Source organism: Pristiophorus japonicus, chromosome 4 (genome assembly GCF_044704955.1).
Source record: "Pristiophorus japonicus isolate sPriJap1 chromosome 4, sPriJap1.hap1, whole genome shotgun sequence".
Lineage (NCBI taxonomy): Eukaryota > Metazoa > Chordata > Chondrichthyes > Pristiophoridae > Pristiophorus > Pristiophorus japonicus.
This window is the reverse complement of record NC_091980.1, coordinates 231,825,721-231,846,206: the sequence shown is the minus strand read 5'-3', so window position 1 is coordinate 231,846,206 and position 20,486 is coordinate 231,825,721. Positions and strand designations below refer to the sequence as shown.

Here is a 20,486-nt window from a genome sequence, read left to right as displayed (position 1 = left end):
CCCTGGATGATGAAACAGATGGAGAATATGGTGAAGCAGAAAAAGAGCACATATGACAGATGTCAGGTTGCAAATACATCTGAGAATCAGGCTATATATAGAAAGGTCAGAGGAGAAGTGAAAAAGAAAATAAGAGGGGAAAAGAGATCGTATTAGAATGGCAGCCAACATAAAAGGTAATCCAAAAGTCTTCCATAGGCATATAAATAGTAAAAGGGTAGTAAGAGGAGGCATGGAACTAATTAAGGACCAAAGAGGAGGAGTGGGCTGATTAAGGACCAAAAAGGAGACCTATGCATGGAAGCCGAGGGTATGGCTGAGGTACTAAATGAGTACTTTGCATCTGTCTTCACTAAGGAAGAGGATGCTGGCACAGACATAGTGAAGGAGGAGCTAGTGGAGACACTGAGGTGGTATGTGGAGAATTAGTTGAGAATGAGATGGTTGCATTTACAATTTTGTTTTTGATTACTTTAAATAGGTAGTCGTCAAGACTGTGAAGTCTAGCACGATATCAGACTATTTTTCGGTGAGAAAACCAGTGTTCTTTATTTTAAGCTGAACCTTGGTATCTTTCTTTTTTAAACAACAGCTATCCTATAGCAAGAAAGGATATTAGAGAGCTCGATTGGGACAAAGTTTCAAAGCCGGACCCGGTTGTTAAACAAGGTAAGGAGGCTAGCAGTCAAGGTGGAGTGAATTGAAAATCTTTTCCCTAGCAACTAGTAATCAGCATATTTGAATTGTGGCAATTATGAGGGGCGCTCTGCCTTTTTGCCTGCCTTTAGACAGTAAAACCTTAATGGCAGATTGGGATGGCAGGACAGAGCTCTAGGTTGAGAAACATACACATACTTCTGGGCTGCTGGGCTGTCTGAGCAGAAGATTGATTTTGTTCCATAAGGTGAATGCTGTAATAATATGTTTAAAAAAAAAAACACAATTATAATGCAGTCTCTCTCTAGTTCTTTTTACCATTTGTAAACCTGTTATAGTCCCACTTAAATTTATTCCAACTGCATCTTGTGATTTTGATTGCGAAGTTGGGAGGGAGTGTATGACCCAAAGAATTAGCAGGCTGTTGTTCGACTTCTGGGACTTGGATTTAAATCTGTTCCACACAGGTTAAGTGCAGATCCACACCTCTTATGGCTGATAACTCATTGGGTGCTAAGTGAAATAAGGTTGGGACGTCTTAGTTAGCTGTATAGTGAATTCAAGTTCCCTAAACAAAACTTACCCTGATTGCGCCTGTTAGCAGCTTCACTCAGAGGCTGCAAGCATAGATATACTGTGAAAAATTGACACATGATTCTATCACATGTGAAGATTTTCTGAGAATGAGGCAGGGCAGACAGAACTTTAACCTGTCTTCAATCTGTTCAACACTTAATGCTAACACTGGAAGTTTCCTTTCTCCAGCATTAACATTCTGCACCTTGGGAACAAAATCACACCAAAAGCTTTGCCATTGCAGCTGTGACACCATTATTTTTCAGACAGCTGTAAGGTAACTAAACCATAGCTGTCAATTTTTCCTGTTAAATTTAATGCTGTCTTCAAAGAGGATTCAGTGTTGCCCATCATAACCTACATGCTTTTGGTTTCAGATTTATAAAGTCATAATAAAAGCAAAGCATCAGGGTTCATTTCTAGAGGGATGGAATTGAAAAGTTGAGAAATTATGCTAAACTTGTGTAGATCCTTGGTTAGATCATATTTAAGAGTACTGTGTATAGTTCTGTTCTCCATATTGTAAAAACTATATGGAGGCACTGGAAAAGGTGCATTTTTTTTTTTTTTACACAGGTGATACCAGAACTGAGAGGTTATACCGATTAGGAAAAATTGAACAGACTTGTTGGGACTCTTTTCTGCAGAAAAGAGAAGGCTGGTGGTGACCTGATGAAGGTCTTTAAGATTATGAAAGTGTTTGATAAGGTAGATGTAGAGAAGATGTTTCCACTTGGGGAGACCAAAACGAGAGCCCATAAGTATAAGGTAGTCACTAATAAATCAAATAGGGAATTCAGGAGAAACTTCTTTACCCAGACAGTGGTTAGAATGTAGAACTCGTTACCACAAGGCGTAGTTGAGGCCAGAGCATAGATGCATTTAAAGGTAAACATGAAGGAGAATGGAATAGAAGGTTATGCCGAAGGGGTTCGACGAAGAGCTGTGGCAGGAGATTTGTGTGGAGCATAAACACTGGTATGAATCAGTTGGGCTGAATGGCCTGTTTCTATGCTGTACATTCCATGCAGTGCTCTGTAAATTAATATTCACAAACATGTATATGCTCCTTATTAAACATTATATTGTATTTTAAGGTAGATCCAAATATTTTAAAGATATTTCAATCTTAAGTAGACAACCAAATCTTGTTGGCAATGTAGTATCGTGCATTACTTGCACACTTGGCAAAGGCCTGTTTCTTTGGTAGGTGGCTCCATTTCCTTTGGTGTTTGCTTTTAAAACATGTCCTCCTGTATAAATGTTCCTGCTAAATCTATGGGTGTATGTTCCATTGGCTTCTTGGTACTTCCACATTGTCATCTTCTGGGAGGAGGGTGAAACTTTGCCATGAGCTTCTATTTGACTGCCACCAGTCCATGGTCAACTGAGAAGTATCCAGTGAAACTGAATGTGCCAATGTTGGCTTGCCTTAAAGTTAATGCAGGGTTTTAATAGAGCAAATAAGGAGAAACTGTTTCCACTGAGCAGTGGGTTGGTAACCAGAGGACGCAGATTTAAGATAATTGGCAAAAGAACCAGCGGGGAGATGAGAATTGCTTTTACGCATTGTGTTGTTATGATCTGGAATGCACTGAAGCAGATTCAGTAGTAACTTTCAAAAGGGAATTGGATATATACTTCAAAAGGAAAAAAATGCAGTGCTATGGGGAAACATAGAAAGTAGGCCATTCGAGCCTGCACCGCCATTCAATAAGATCATGGCTGATCATTCCTTCAGTACCCCTTTCCTGCTTTCTCTCCATACCTCTTGATCCCCTTGACCGAAAGAGCCACATCTAACTCCCTCTTCAATATCTCCAGTGAACTGGCATCAACAACTCTCTGCGGCAGGGAATTCCACAGGTTAACAACTCTCTGAGTGAAGAAGTTTCTCCTCATCTCAGTCCTAAATGGCCTACCCCTTATCCTAAGACTATGTCCCCTGGTTCTGGACTTTCCCAACATCGGGAACATTCTTCCCGCATCTAACCTGTCCAGTCCTGTCAGAATCTTATATGTTAATCTTAACTCTCTCTCCTGCGACAGTTGGAACTGATGCTCTCCACTCTCTTGTCCTGTGACAGTTGGAACTGGTGCTTTCCACTCTCCCGTCCTGTGACAGTTGGAACTGGTGCTCTCCACTCTCTCTCCTGCGACAGTTGGAGCTGGTGCTCTCCACTCTCTCTCCTGCGACAGTTGGAACTGGTGCTCTCCACTCTCCCGTCCTGTGACAGTTGGAACTGTTGCTTTCCACTCTCCCGTCCTGTGACAGTTGGAACTGGTGCTCTCCACTCTCCCGTCCTGTGACAGTTGGAACTGTTGCTTTCCACTCTCCCGTCCTGTGACAGTTGGAACTGGTGCTTTCCACTCTCCCGTCCTGTGACAGTTGGAACTGGTGCTCTCCATTCTCCCGTTGGTGTAGGAGGGAGGGCTTTAGTTTCCTGAACAATTGGGACCGCTTCTGGGGAAGGTGGGACCTGTACAAGTCGGACAGGTTACACCTCAACAGAGACGGGACCAATGTTCTCGCGGGTGGTTTTGATAGTATGGTTGGGAGGGCTTTAAACTAGCTTGGCAGGGGATGGGAACCGAGGAGAGGGCTCTGAGCTAGAGTGGGTGAGAGCTCAGATGAACAGAACACCAAGAAAGAATGCAAAAGGCAGGAGGCAACAGAGCAGAGTAGCACTGGGGTAAGTGTAAACCACAAGGTGATAGGAAGGGACAATATGAATGAATATAAATGGGCTGCAGGAGGGGTCAAAACTAAAAATCATGGTTTAAAAACTAGTAGTAAAACACTTTACCTAAACTTACGCAGCATTCGAAACAAAGTAAATGAGTTGACGGCACAAATCATTACAAATGGGTATGATTTGGTGGCCATTACTGAAACGTGGTTGCAGGGTGGCCAAAACTGGGAATTAAAAATACAGGGGTATCCAACAATTCGGAAAGATAGACAAGAAGGGAAAGGAGGTGGGGTAGCTTAATAAAGGATGATATCAGGGCAGTTTTGAGAGACGATATTGGCTCTAATGAACAAAATGTTGAATCATTGTGGGTGGAGATTAGAGATAGTAAGGGGAAAAATTCACTGGTGGGCGTAGTTTATAGGCCCCCAAATAATAACTTCACGGTAGGGCGGACAATAATCAGGGGAATAATGGAGGCATGTGAAAAAGGAATGGCAGTAATCATGGGGGATTTTAACCTACATATCAATTGGTCAAATCAAATCGCACGGGGTAGCCTTGAGGAGGAATTCATAGAATGCATACGGGATTGTTTCTTAGAACAGTATGTTACAGAACCTACAAGGGAGCAAGCTATCTTAGATCTGGTCCTGCGTAATGAGACAGGAATAATAAACAATCTCTGAGTAAAAGATCCTCTCGGAATGAGTGATCACAGTATGGTTGAATTTGTAATACAGATTGAGGGTGAGGAAGTCGTGTCTCAAACGAGCGTACTATGCTTAAACAAAGGGGACTACAGTGGGATGAGGGCAGAATTGGCTAAAGTAGACTGGGAACACAGACTAAAATAATCAGACTAATATATTCAAAAAGGAGTTAGATGTAGTCCTTACTACTAGGGGGATCAAGGGGTATAGCGAGAAAGCAGGAATGGGGTACTGAGGTTGCATGTTCAGCCATGAACTCATTGAATGGCGGTGCAGGCTCGAAGGGCCGAATGGCCTACTCCTGCACCTATTTTCTATGTTTCTATGTTAAACGGTGGCACAATTGAGGAACAGTGGAGGACTTTTAAGGAGCTCTTTCATAGTGCTCAATAAAAATATATTCCAGTGAAAAAGAAGGGCGGTAAGAGAAGGGATAACCAGCCGTGGATAACCAAGGAAATAAAGGAGAGTATCAAATTAAAAACCAATGCGTATAAGGTGGCCAAGGTTAGTGGCAAACTAGAAGTTTGGGAAAATTTTAAACGACAGCAAAGTATGACTAAGAAAGCAATAAAGAAAGGAAAGATAGATTACGAAAGTAAACTTGCGCAAAACATAAAAACAGATAGAAAAAGCTTTTACCGATATATAAAACGGAAAAGAGTGACCAAAGTAAATGTTGGTCCCTTAGAAGATGAGAAGGGGGATTTAATAATGGGAAATGTGGAAATGGCTGAGACCTTAAACAATTATTTTGCTTCGGTCTTCACAGTGGAAGACACAAAAACCATGCCAAAAATTGCTGGTCACGGGAATGTGGGAAGGGAGGACCTTGAGATAATCACTATCACTAGGTGGGTAATGCTGGACAGGCTAATGGGACTCAAGGTAGACAAGTTCCCTGGTCCTGATGAAATGCATCCCAGGGTATTAAAAGAGATGGCGGAAGTTATAGCAGATGCATTCGTTATAATCTACCAAAATTCTCTGGACTCTGGTGAGGTACCATTGGATTGGAAAGCAGCTAATGTAACGCCTCTGTTTAAAAAAAGGGGGCAGACAAAAGGCAGGTAACTATAGGCCGGTTAGTTTAACATCTGTAGTGGGGAAAATGCTTGAAGCTATCATTAAGGAAGAAATAGCGGGACATCTAGATAGGAATAGTGCAATCAAGCAGACGCAACATGGATTCATGAAGGGGAAATCATGTGTAGCTAATTTACTGAAATTCTTTGAGGATATAACGAGCATGGTGGATAGAGGTGTACCGATTGATGTGGTGTATTTCGATTTCCAAAAGGCATTCGATAAGGTGCCACACGAAAGGTTACTGCAGAAGATAAAGGTACGCGGAGTCAGAGGAAATGTATTAGCATGGATCGGGAATTGGCTGGCTAACAAAACAGAGAGTCGGGATAAATGGGTCCTTTTCGGGTTGGAAATCGGTGGTTAGTGGTGCTACAGGGATCGGTGCTGGGACCACAACTGTTTACAATATACATAGATGACCTGGAAGAGGGGATAGAGTGTAGTGTAACAAAATTTGCAGATGACACAAAGATTAGTGGGAAAGTGGGTTGTGTAGAGGACACAGAGAGGCTGCAAAGAGATTTAGATAGGTTAAGCGAATGGGCTAAGGTTTGGCAGATGGAATACAATGTCGGAAAATGTGAGGTCATCCACCTTGGGGAAAAAAAAACAGTAAAAGGGAATATTATTTGAATGGGGAGAAATTACAACATGCTGCGGTGCAGAGGGACCTGGGGGTTGTGCATGAATCCCAAAAAGTTAGTTTGCAGGTGCAACAGGTAATCAGGAAGGCGAATGGAATGTTGGCCTTCATTGCGAGAGGGATGGAGTACAAAAGCAGGGAGGTCCTTCTGCAACTGTATAGGGTATTGGTGAGGCCGCACCTGGAGTACTGCATGCAGTTTTGGTCACCTTACTTAAGGAAGGATAAACTAGCTTTGGAGGGGGTACAGAGACGATTCATTAGGCTGATTCCGGAGATGAGGGGGTTCCCTTATGATGATGATAGATTGAGTAGACTGGGTCTTTACTCGTTGGAGTTCAGAAGGATGAGGGATGATCTTACAGAAACATTTAAAATAATGAAAGGGATAGACAAGATAGAGGCAGAGAGGTTGTTTCTACTGGTCAGGGAGACGAGAACTAGGGGGCACAGCCTCAAAATACGAAGCCAATTTAAAACCGAGTTGAGAAGAAGTCTCTCCTCATATGACAGCCCAGCCATCCATGGAATCAGTCTGGTGAACCTTTGCTGCATTCCCTCTATAGCAAGAACGTCTTTCCTCAGACTAGGAGACCAAAACTGAACACACTATTCCAGGTGAGGCCTCACTAAGGCCCTGTACAACTGCATTAAGACCTCCCTGCTACTATATTCAAATCCCCTAGCTATGAAGGCCAACATACCATTTGCCTTCTTTACCGCCTGCTGTACCTACGTGCCCACTTTCAGTGACTGATGACATCCAGGTCTCGTTGCACCTCCCCTTTTCCTAGTTTGCCGCCATTCAGATAATATCCTGTCTTCGTGTTTTTGCCCACAAAATGGATAACCTCACATTTATCCACATTATACTGCATCTGCCATGCATTTGCCCACTCACTTAACCTGTCCAAGTTACCCTGCAGCCTCTTAGCGTCCTCCTCACAGCTCACACCGCCACCCAGTTTAGTGTTATCTGCAAACTTGGAGATATTACACTCTGTTCCTTCATCTAAATCGTTAATGTATATTGTAAAGAGCTGAGGTCCCAGCACTGAGCCCTGCGGCACTCCACTAGTCACTGCCTGCCATTCTGAAAAGGACCCGTTTATCCCGACTCTCTGCTTCCTGTCTGCCAACCAGTTCCCTATCCACGTCAGTATATTGCCCCCAATACCATGTGCTTTGATTTTGCACAACAATCTCTTGAGCGGGACCTTGTCAAAAGCCTTTTGAAAGTCCAAATACACCACATCCACTAGTTCTCCCTTGTCCACTCTGCTAGTTACATCCTCAAAAAATTCCAGAAGATTCGTTGAGCATGATTTCCCTTTCATAAATCCATGCTGACTTGGTCCGATCCTGTCACTGCTTTCCAAATGCGCTGCTATTTCATCCTTCATGATTGATTCCAACATTTTCCCCACTACTGATGTCAAGCTAACCGGTGTATAATTACCTGTTTTCTCTCTCCCTTTTTTTAAAAAGTGGTGTTACATTAGCTACCCTCCAGTCAATGGGAACAGATCCAGAGTCGATACTGTTGGAAAATGATCACCAATGCAGCTACTATTTCTAGGGCCACTTCCTTGAGCACTCTGGGATGCAGACTATCAGGCCCCGGTATTTATCGGCCTTCAATCCCATCAATTTCCCTAACACAATTTCCCGCCTAATAAGTTCCTCCTTCTCACTGGACCCACTGTCCCCTAATACCTTCGGAAGGTTATTTGTATCTTCCTTCGTGAAGCCAGAACCGAAGTATTGGTTGAATTGGTCTGCCATTTCTTTGTTCCCCATTATAATTTCACCTGAATCCTACTGCAAGGGACCTACGTTTGTCTTTACTAATCTTTTTCTCTTCACATATTTATAGAAGCTTTTGCAGTCAGTTTTTATATTCCCTGCAAGCTTCCTCTCATACTCTATTTTCCCCCTCCTAATTAAACCCTTAGTCCTCCTCTGTTGAATTCTAAATTTCTCCCAGTCCTCAGGTTTGTTGCTTTTTCTAGACAATTTATATGCCTCTTCCTTGGCTTTAACACTATCCTTAATTTCCTTTGTTAGCCATGGTTGAGCCACCTTCCCAGTATTATTTTTACTCCAGACAGGGATGTACATTTGCTGAAGTTCATCCATGTGATCTTTAAATGTTTGCCATTGCTTATCCACCGTCAACCCTTTGAGTATCGTTTGCCAGTCTATTCTAGCCAATTCACGCCTCATACCGTCGAAGTTACCTTTCCTTAAGTTCAGGACCCTAGTTTCCGAATTAACTTTGTCACTCTCCATCTTAATAAGGAATTCTACCATATTATGGTCACTTTTCCCCCAAGGGGCCTCGCACAACAAGATTGCCAATTAGTCCCTTCTCATTACACATCACCCAGTCTAGGATGGCCAGCTCCCTGGTTGGTTCCTCGATATGTTGGTCTCGAAAACCATCCCTAATACACTCCAGGAAATCCTCCTCCACCGTATTGCTACCAGTTAGGTTAGCCCAATCAATGTCTGGATTAAAGTCGCCCATGATTACTGCTGTACCTTTTATTGCACACATCCCTTATTTCTTGTTTGATGCTGTCCCCAACCTCACTACTACTATTTGGTGATCTATACACAACACCCACTAGCGTTTTCTGCCCTTTGGAATTCCGCAGCTCCACCCATACCGATTCCACATCATCCAGGCTAATGTCCTTCCTTACAATTGCATTGATTTCATCTTTAATCAGCAACGCCACCCTGCCTCCTTTTCCTTTCTGTCTATCCTTCCTAAATGCTGAATACCCTTGGATGTTGAGTTCCCAGCCTTGGTCCCCCTGGAGCCATGTCTCCGTGATGCCAATCACATCGTATCCGTTAACTGCAATCTGCAGTTAATTCATCCACCTTATTCCGAATACTCCTCGCATTGAGGCACAGAGCCTTCAGGCTTGTTTTTTTAACACACTTTGCCCCTTTAGAATTTTGCTGTAATGTGGCCCTTTTTGTTTTTTGCCTTGGGTTTCTGTGCCCTCCACTTTTACTATTCTCCTTTCTATATTTTACTTCTGACTCCATTTTATTTCCCTCTGTCTCCCTGCATAGGTTCCCATCCCCCTGCCATATTAGTTTAACTCCTCCCCAACAGCACTAGCAAACACTCCCCCTCGGACATTGGTTCCGGTCCTGCCCAGGTGCAGACTGTCCGGTTTGTACTGGTCCCACCTCCCCGAGAACCGGTTCCAATGTCCCAGGAATTTGAATCCCTCCCTTCTGCACCACTCCTCAAGCCACGTATTCATCTGAGCTATCCTGCAATTCCTACTCTGACAAGCACGTGGCACTGGTAGCAATCCTGAGATTACTACTTTTGAGGTTCTACTTTTTAATTTAGCTCCTAGCTCCCTAAATTCGCCTCGTAGGACCTCATCCCGTTTTTTTTACCTATATGCACCACGACAACTGGCTGTTCACCCTCCCTTTTCAGAATGTCCTGCACCCGCTCCGAGACATCCTTGACCCTTGCACCAGGGAGGCAACATACCATCCTGGTGTCTCGGTTGCGGCTGAAAGAGCTGGACAGTGGGACTAATTGGATAGCTCTTTCAAGGCACTGGCATGATGGCTGGCACAAGGCTGAATGGCTCCTTCTGTGCTGTAAAATTCTGTGATTCTGTTTTTCAGAAATCCGTCACATTAATAAGACCTAACTGTTGCTAATACTGTTCTTCTGTAGCACTTGAAGAAGCGCTCAAATTCTATAAGCAACGGATTGTTCCTGAGAGCTGGAAGGTGGACATGAGTGTCATCTTAGAATCCTCAAGTAGTGATGAAGAGGAGGAGGACGAGGAAGCAGAGAATGATGAGGAAAATGAGGAAAAGAAGCAAGAGGTAGGACATCTTTGCAGTTTCATTTATTGAGCAATTTGCTGCTTGAAAATTTGGGATCTGAATCTATCACTAAAAAGCCTTTTTAGAATTATGAGCACAATATACAGGGGTTAAACTTTTTTAGTAAAACAATTTTCATGGACTTTCTGTCGAGGGAAGCTGAATATAAATGTGTGGAACATGCAGCAAACTAAAATTGATCACCTTGAAGAAATTTGAATTAATTTTTTACGTGTTTTAAGATCATGGTATTTGTATTAAGGCTGCATTAAGTTTGGATGCATGACATATTGGGATTTTCAATAATTTGTAAAATCTGACGGTAAGATGCTCAGAGAAACAGTAAATTGAACAATGCAGTTTCATGTACTTTCCAATGACACCGCAGTCACCACCATAAAAAAAGTGATGGCTACCTATTTCCAAGCTGTTGAAAGGAAATGTGAACAACTCTAGCTTAATGTACAGCAAAGTTGCTGTATTCATAAAGCTAACAAATCGACTGGTCATCACACTTACGACAATTACTCTTTTTAGTTTGCGGTTTTCAAATGAATATTCATGAATTTGTGCATGCTGCTTTACTGAACTTTTGTATGTTCTTTTAAAGTAAAATAAATTGAAAGCAGAGGAAATTGCAACAACAGATTTTTCAGTCTCTTGTGAACAGCTAAACCTCTGAACTTTTGGCAGAACTGTTTAAAATTTTGGATTATGTGCATAGAAAATCTTCACTTGCACATTGGGTGAAGCCTTGCTCTTGAGTAAAGTTGGTTTCATTGTTTCAGCTTGGTGTGATCAAGATTGTACTGTAGATATAGAATTGATTTAAAATCTTGCAGCAGGTTCAAGCTGAAATGGGTGGGTGTCCACTCCACTTCCTATATGGTTTCCCTAGCAACATGCTGGTGGTTTCATCATGAGCATGCTCAAAACTAACTCAGAAGACTTTGCAGCAGCTTGGCAGACAGCCTATGGAAGTTTGCCATATTTTCAAACGGGCTTTCCATGACTTTAACTTGATGTTGGATTTTTTTTTTCCAGGCCCAAAAAGCAACAGTAAAGTTAAGTTACTATGTTAATTCGCTTATTAGGAAAGAGGGTGAAGAGTGAAAAGCTAACACTGTATACACTTAGATTCAGTGCAGATAGATTGCGTTACAGATTTTTTGACTCCTTTCCCTCCTTTATAATTACAGATTGTTTGACTTGTTGTGAAGTAAATGTTTTGTATTCTGATGACCTCATCCGTTATATATGTGTATGTGCATTTCAAAAAAAATTCTTGGCTTTTTAGTCATACAAAATATCTGCTAATTTGATGTAATGTAACTCTAGTTATCTTTATGTATACAATAAACTTTCACTTGTAGCATTTTTGTCATACCTCACTTGTCATATTTTGAAACTATTATGTATGTAAAGTATATCTCACACTTGCACCTGATTGGCTTAAATAAAATATTTATAAAACAGCAAAATTACAGCTGGGTGGGGAGAGAAAGCCAGTCAATTCCTGCTGGTTTCTTATTGCCTTTCCTTAAGGTGAGAAACTGGAGATTTATATGCAGTTGACAATTTAGAGACACACTGCCCTGAGCAAAAATAAATAAACTCTGATTCACCTCAGGATGTACCAGCTCTTCCTGAGGGCACAGTTGAGCAGCTGGAGAATCAGATTTCTACTGTGGTCAAGTTAGACTTGGTGCACTTAAAAGGACAGGCCAAAGTAAACACCTTTGCAGCAGAAGGCTTTCTTCAAGGCAGTCCCATTATGCCTAATAAGATACCGCTATTGGGATGTAAATACTCAACTATTTCTGTAATCCACTTTAGCATGATTCTACTTATGATCCATGGTGAGCTATTTGGTACAATGCTTCTATCATAACTAACCAATGAGTCCTCCAATTTATCATCAACAATGTCATGGGAGATCTTCTAGTAAAAATGAAACTGTTTGCTGTGATCTGTTTTTGCACCAAGTAATACCTGTTCAAATAATATGCTCTCCAATTTTTAATATTGGTTGCATTAAGAAAGCAGGAGACTCACTGTGTGGGTGAACGTCCACTTGACCGTTAACACGTTATAAGTATTTTACTTCCCGACTACCATGCCTATTCCGGTTGACAAAGTTGTCATCTAATAAAATACTGTTGCGCCTGTCCTGCGCCAACCTGGCTGCCACATACATTAGCATCAAACTCTTGGTATCAACTATTTCTCTCCAATTTCAACTCTTTCCCCAACCCCCCACCCAAAACTGAAGGACATTTGTACCTTCTATAGATAAGTAAGTTTTTTTAATTAAATGGCAAGGTCACGGTGTGGCGCTGTAGTTCTTGAGATATTTCATGTGTAATGTATATCATGACAATGCTCCATTTTATGACTTGATTAACAGTACTGCTATAATTGAAAAATGATTAACAATTAATAGATTTAGATTAGCTTTTTTTTTAAAATCAGTTGTTGCAGATTTCATAACAAATCAGCAATTCAAAATTATAGTTTGTACCGGACTACTCGGGAACAAGTAACATTAGTAATTTTCAGACTTCAGTTAGCATTAAGCACAAACCAGTAGTTGCGTGTTAATTTATTTTGTGTACTATGTTTACCATTTTACTGTCAGTCCCTTGGATTGATGTTGCCAGGAATAAGTAGAAGTGTACTTACTACTTGTTTCTCATTTTAACTCTCCCCTTCCCCAACTCGCCAGAATATAGGCCCCAAGTTTCCACATGATTTGCTCCTGATTTTTAGGAGCAGCTGGTGTAGAACGGAGTATCTTAGAAATCGGAATTCTCGTCATTTAGTTTGCTCCAGTTCTAGTCAGTTAGAACAGTTTCACTTTGGAACAGAATTTTTTTTTCAAAAGGGGGCGTGTCCGGCCACTTACGCCTGTTTTCAAAGTTTTGTCAGTGAGAACTTACTCCAAACTAACTTAGAATGGAGTAAGTGAAGATTTTTGTACGCTCGAAAAAACCTTGTCTACACTTTAGAAAATCAGGCGTAGGTTACAAATCAGGCGTAGGGAATGGTGGGGGGGGGGGGGTTTAAAGGGAAGTTTACAAACATTAAACACTTCAGTTTTACAAATAAAGAGCCATCATCAATAATAAATGATAAATACATCAATAAATCAACCAATAAATCAATCAAAAAAAATTAATAATTAAAAAAAAAATCAATAAATAAAACATTTTCTACTTACCGACTGCAGCACCGGGAGCCCTCCAACAGCGTGCTGGGATGCCCCCCCCCCCCCGTGTGTCTCTGTCAGTGTCTGTGTTTCTGACAGCGAGGGAGGGGGAGGAGGGGGGTTAGGGGGAGAGGGAGGAGGGGGGTTAGGGGGAGAGGGGGGAGGGGGGGAGCAGAGGGAGGAGGGGAGAAGGGGATAAAGGGGGGAAAGGAGATGGGGGGGGAGGGGAAAGGAGATGGGGGTGAGGGGAAGGAGAAGGGGGAGGGAGGCTGAACGGGCCGGGCCCGAGACTTCGGGCAGGGCCCGTCCCCAGCACCAGATTTACAAGTAGGTGGCGTTTGGTCGGGTCGGGGGGGGTGGTGGTGGGAGGGAGGGAGGTCGGTACGGTTTGGTTTGGGTCGGGGAGAGGGAGGTCAGGTCATAGAAACATAGAAACATAGAAAATAGGTGCAGGAGCAGGCCATTCAGCCCTTCTAGCCTGCACCACCATTCAATGAGTTCATGGCTGAACATGAAACTTCAGTACCCCATTCCTGCTTTCTCGCCATACCCCTTGATCCCCAGAGTAGTAAGAACTTCATCTAACTCCCTTTTGAATATATTTAGTGAATTGGCGTCAACTACTTTCTGTGGTAGAGAATTCCACAGGTTCACCACTCTCTGGGTGAAGAAGTTTCTCCTCATCTCGGTCCTAAATGGCTTACCCCTTATCCTTAGACTGTGACCCCTGGTTCTGGACTTCCCCCAACATTGGGAACATTCTTCCTGCATCTAACCTGTCTAAACCCGTCAGAATTTTAAACGTTTCTATGAGGTCCCCTCTCATTCTTCCGAACTCCAGTGAATACAAGCCCAGTTGATCCAGTCTTTCTTGATAGGTCAGTCCCACCATCCCGGGAATCAGTCTGATGAATCTTCGCTGCACTCCCTCAATAGCAAGAATGTCCTTCCTCAAGTTAGGAGACCAAAAACTGTACACAATACTCCAGGTGTGGCCTCACCAATGCTCTGTACAACTGTAGCAACACCTCCCTGCCCCTGTACTCAAATCCCCTCGCTATGAAGGCCAACATGCCATTTGCTTTCTTAACCGCCTGCTGTACCTGCATGCCAACCTTCAATGACTGATGTACCATGACACCCAGGTCTCGTCGGGGAGAGGGAGGTCAGGTCGGATCCAGTCCGGGGGGAGCGGGAGTCTGGTCGGGTCCAGTCGGGGGGGTGGGGGGAAGCGGGAGTCGGGTCGGGTCCAGTTGGAGGGGGAGGGGTGGGTGGGTGAGCGGGAGTCGAGTCGGGGGGAGCTGGAGTGGGAGTCGGGTCCGGTCCGGTCCGGAAGCGGGAGTCGAGTTGGGTCGGGAGGAAGCAGGAGCTGGCCGTGGGAGGAGCCTTATTCATGCAGCCCCAGTGAGGCCATTCGGCCAGGGCTAGGGGCTGCGTGCTTCGGGCCCCTTCCACACAGTTTCGGGCGCCTGGAGCTACTGCACTTGCGCGCCCACTGTGCAGAGGTCCCGGCATTGTTTTCAGCGCAGGGACCTGGCTCCGCCCCCTACAGCTCCTGCTGCGCTGCGCCGAGGGCCAGAGGACCTGCAGGGAGGTGGCGAATACGGAGGTTTTTTTTAGGCGCACTTTGTGGCGCGAAAAACGGGCGTCCAGGTCGGGACTGTGCCGTTCTAGGCGCGGCTCGAAACTTGGGCCCATAGTTTCTTCAAAGTTGAGTTGTAGCTACTAATGGCTTGCTTAAGAATAATATAGAATCAGTTGCTATTTGTGATCAAGTACTTACTTGTGCTCGAAGAAAGGCAGTCGCTTGCTTGTTGTGCATGTTCTGTCTTGCACAGTAACATCCAGTGAAAGGAACCTCCTCAGTTCTCAGTTTACATACATTTTTGCAAAATATCTTGTGAAACCGAAGTTGAGCATCCAGAAAATTGGATTTGCAAAACATTGCGAGAGCAAGATTTAAATATTTTGGAGAGAGGGAGGAGAAATGAGAAGCAAGAGGCAAACACACTACTCACTTTTATAGTGACATCACTCAAGAGGATTGAGAATTGAATTATAGATTCACACAGCACAGAAGGAGCTCATTCTGCCCATCGTATCTGTGCCGGCTTGTTGAAAGACCTTTCCAATTGGTCCCATTTCCCTGCTCTTTCCGCATAGCCCTGCATTTCTCCTTTTCAAGTATATATCCAATTGCCTTTTGAAAGTTACTATTGAATCTGCTTCAACCAACCTTTCAAGTAGCACATTCCAGATTGTAACCACACATTAAAAAAAAAATCTCCTCATTTTCCCTGAGATATTTTGCCAATTATATTAAATCTTTGTCCTCTGGTTCCCTTTTCTCCTGCCAGTGGAAACAATTTTCCCCCTATCTACCTCGGGTTTTGATAGAGTAGATAGGGAGAAACTGAACGTATTGTGCTTCTACTCAGTCTTTTGCTTTAGTGGTGAATCTAACTGCTAGAGTCACAGACATTTTTCTTTTAGTCACGAACGTCATTAACATATTTCAAAAAAGTGTTATGATTTGCAGGTCTGTGTGTGTGTGTATATATATTATATATATTATATATATAGGATGTACAGAATTCGCACCAAGGATTAATCAGCTTTGAAAAGAATGGAGAATTTTAAAATTATATATTTTTTAATTGCTCAACTATATTCTAAAGCCAACAGAAGTATAGCTGCAGCCTGTACAAGATGTTGAAATTGGTTGGATTTGCGAATACTCTGCTGATGTTTGCATAGCATTCGATCATGGTTTTTAATTGTAGTGTATCATTATGGGGCCAGATGGGTTTATCTACTGTTTGACTCTTGATCTCTCTCTCTCTCTAGTCAGAGGAGGAACTTGATCCAGATGAGAGAGACAACTTCTTGCAGCAACTCTACAAGTTCATGGAGGATAGGGGTAAGAGCTTCTTTAAAACTGAAGCTGGCCTTTTATCTTGTGTCTATTATTTTGACCTATTATCTGTCTTCTTAGTGCTCCTAATTTAATGCAAGTCCAAAAGATATGGGCAAAGTCAATAAATAAACAACCTCTTTGTCGGCTGGCATGGAAATTATGGGCCGAAATGGCCTCCTTCTGCGCAGTAAATTTCTATGTTTCTATAAGTGTTTTTTTAAGTTAAAATATATATGAAAGTAACATCAAAAATACTTCAACAATGGGCTAGATTTTCCCCAACCCCTTTTTGGGTGCACTCAGCCGAGATGTGCCGACTTTATGCACTCAAAACAGCGCCAGAAAACTTACTGAGTATCCTGGCCCCTCTGCCGAGTGTCCCGGGTCCTGGCGCGGCGTCCATGGTGAAGTGGGGGGCGGAGCTACAGCCCTGCGCCGAAAACACTGCCGGCAGCTGTCCACATGCGCAGTGGAATCTGTGCGCAAGCTCCTTGCCCTCCCAACATGTCCTGCAACCTGTCAGCAGGACCCAATGCACGTCGCCCCTATCCCTGGCTGAAGGGACGCCCTGATGTTCGCCTCCTCTATACCTGACGGAATGGTCTCCCGCACCGGCCCGCGAGCAACTTGTTTCTGCCGATTTGAGCCCCTAAAAGAGTTGATTCCAAGTTTCTGAGGAACATGCGGTTTGCCAAGAAGCACAACAAGAAAGGAACGGAAGGTTGAAGGCAAAAAATAAAAAGGACCAACCGTCTTGATGAGCTAACTGTCCTTGAGAATGGCAGCCCTGTGATATATTGTATTCCAAATTGTTTATTTTGAATAAAACCCAAGTGGTTGGAACTTTAAAAAAAAAATCTTGTTTCTGACATAAAGGTTGGACTTCTATTTTTTATTTGTTATTGAATACTTATTTTTGTGCTTTGTTTAGTGCTTTGTTTTAGTGCTTGGTGCTTTAAATGTACTAACTTGCACCAATTTCTTAACTGCCCGCTAGGTTTTTCAGAGCTGGCCACATATGCTGACCTAAGTTGATTTGGAGTAAGTTTTAGCTAGCCAAAGTGGCATAAATGGCCAAAACTGACCTCAGTGGCTGAGAACGCCCCCTTTTGGGGAAAAAAACTCAACTAAAAAAAAATCGGACCTAACTGAGTTACTCTGGAGCAAGTTGATTGGGGAAAGTGGCGTTTTTTAACTTACGCCAGAAAAACCAACTTACACCAAAGAAATTGGAGCAAGTCATGGCCAAAATTGAGCCTGTAAGATTAAAAAATGTTTAAAAAAAAAAACTTATAGTTACATCAAATATGTCACATTATACAGTGTCCTTACCCAAGAGGAAATCCTCCACCAATACTTCTTTATAACAGGTTACTGAGTTTGCAATTCAGAAACAGCAATACCGTGAGTCTCAGCTAGGGATGCTAAGTAAATTTCCGCCATCATTTTGGAGAGATCAGATAATGCAGAATAAGTGCCTTAATAGGATGCACATCTCAGTTTTTCATCTGCAAGTTAGCGAGTGCAAAAATTCACTAAAAATAAAATTTGAAATAATTCTAAACTCTTGGATTAAGATGCAAAAGCCTGGTTGATATTTCTACTTCGCCATTGTGAACTAATGATGTACATATATTTGAGTTATTGTGTGATATGGTTGCTTGGCTTGTTGTGAATATAATTGACATAAAATAAGGTAAATCAAGTGAAAATTAACACCACTAACGTGAGGATGTATTTTGATGGTATGCCATGATGGCACACTAAGGTTTTTTCAAAATTCTCTGGGATTGTGCGAAGGTCTCTGTATTTCTCTTGGATTAAAAAATCTCATGATTATTAAATGAGAAATAGCTTTTGTATATTAGGTATATAACCAATTGAATTACATTTTGTAGGAACACCTATCAATAAACCACCTGTGCTGGGCTATAAGGATCTGAATCTCTTCAAACTCTTCAGACTGGTATATCGACATGGTGGCTGTGACAATGTGAGTTTCTCTAATTTGGGCATGTTGTAATAGAAAAGTGATATTTCCTTCAGCTCAAGGAACAAAGTGGTGTAAATGTCATGAATTTTTGTTTTAATATAGAATGATTTTTTTTCTATATTGTAATTATGTTTTGTATTTGAAGTTATTTGGAATTATTAAGCTAGCAGCTGAAGTTTAGCAGCGAATTCTTTAATTTTCATTTTTAAAAAAAAAACACCTTTTTTTATGAGGTGTGTGTAGTTTTCTCTTTTTCCTTCTATTTGAGTTTTGGTGGGAGGAAGCTAAATATCTAATCTGTCAATTGTAAACCCCAAGTATATACACTGAAATTAAGGATTGTTACAGATTAACATGATTTAATAATATGTCCTGAATAAAAGTACTCCAGTTTATTTCAGTTGGGTTTTGTGTGACCTTTTGAGGAGGTGTGAGGGTCCAACTTCATGGATTGTTGGACTGAAGAATGCTTAAATACAGGAATTATAAATTAGATTTATTCCGTTGAGTTTTATTCCGTTAAGTTTTCCTTTGGAAGATATCTATCAGCCATTGTGGAAAAAAACTATTACAATACATTAAGATTTCCTAACACTGCCAGAGGTTTAATAGTGAATGGCCCTGGCTTTGTGCAGTGTGAATATGTTTGTCATATATGTGTAATGGAATTTTGATTGTATTTATTTTTAAATTACATGTTCCTCTCCCTCTCTTTTTTCCCCCCTTTTGCCACTGAAGTGTTCTTTTCGGGTTCTCTTGCATTGTACACCATTCTGTGGCACAGAGAATAGCCTAACAATAAGTCTAAAATACTTGTCATTCCAGCCTGTGATTTGACCACAGAACTGCTCAAGAGTGGCTTGAGGCAACTTGCTTGAAGATCCTTCCTTCCTTGTCGGCTTATACTTGGCCTCTGCTTTGCACCACCCTTGAAAAAGCTAAAATAGGGATCTCTTGAGAAAACACTGGTACAAACTAGTATATTGTGCTTACTTACATTCTTATTTTGATTCCATCATACAAAATTAAATGTTGCTGCCCAAGATCAAGTTAAATTTGCGTTCATTTAACATAACATCTTTGAAATGTAAAGAAGGGTTAAATAGTTGTTCATGTTGTATTTTTAAAACTTTACTCGATATTTCTTTTGTGCTCAGCATCAAGCACCAAGTGAGGCCTCCCATGAACTGAAATGTGACTTTCAAAAGGGAATTGGATAAGTACCTGAAGGGAAAAAAATTGCAGGGCTACGGGGAAAGGGCGGGGGAGTGGAAGTGCTCTTGTAGAGAGCTGGCACGGGCTCGATGGGCCGAATGGTCTCCATCTGTGCTGTAACCATTCTATGATTCTAAAACACACACAAAGATGAAAAAACACTTGCTGACTCTGCGTTTTGCTGTAGCAACAAACATACAAAAAGGTTCAAATACACATGCATAGACAGTGAAAATATGAGATCGTGTACCCAATGAATGTCTTATCAAAAACTTACTAATCAAAAATGCAGTTAGCCAAATTTGGACTCCCTTTTAGCCACACATGGCTAACATATTTGACAACACTGTCCTCAAGTACCCATCCCTAGATGGATACCTAAAGAAGGCTACGAGGCCTAGTGAAGTCATGATTGCGTATGGCTTTGCAATTAAAATATATTAATGTATTAAAACTATCTGGACATATGAACCAACAGACCATTCACAGGACAAAGCAAGTAAACAAAGTTGCAATTAGCACATCGATATATGAAACATTGAGTATAATCATAGCTGATGTTTGTATATTCAGCTAGACGAGCAGCTGAGACAAATTTAAACTGACCAACTTAAGACTTGTGATTCTTAAAGTACTAAAACTCCCTTTTTTTAATAAAAAGTGCATGCATTTTGAATTGTATGTCAAAAAGTGAGCACATGGGGACATTTTGGGCACAAAAGGTGCTATGTAAATTATTTGTTCTTGCTTCAGTGACTTGCTGCCTCACAGTTACAGCTGTACATGCTTTAATTGATTAAATAGACTGAATATTTTTTCTCTCCTATTCTTTGCTACTTGTGTGCCTTTGTGCAGAGTCCTGTGTATGCTGCTCTTAGATGAACTGTGGTTATATTCACTTTTGAC

General features: G+C 41.9%; 1 protein-coding gene across 4 annotated transcripts in view; it reads left to right on the top strand.

The window, feature by feature from the left end:
* The window catches only part of arid4a (AT-rich interactive domain 4A), a 131,451-nt gene that overhangs the window by 63,693 nt on the left and 47,272 nt on the right, over positions 1-20,486 (top strand). For all 4 annotated transcript variants that reach the window (XM_070879142.1, XM_070879140.1, XM_070879141.1 and 1 more), the window contains 4 exons: positions 593-669; positions 10,093-10,247; positions 16,303-16,375; positions 18,271-18,365. In XM_070879142.1, the coding sequence (XP_070735243.1) occupies positions 593-669; positions 10,093-10,247; positions 16,303-16,375; positions 18,271-18,365 (400 nt within the window). The remainder of the gene's footprint in view (positions 1-592; positions 670-10,092; positions 10,248-16,302; positions 16,376-18,270; positions 18,366-20,486) is intronic.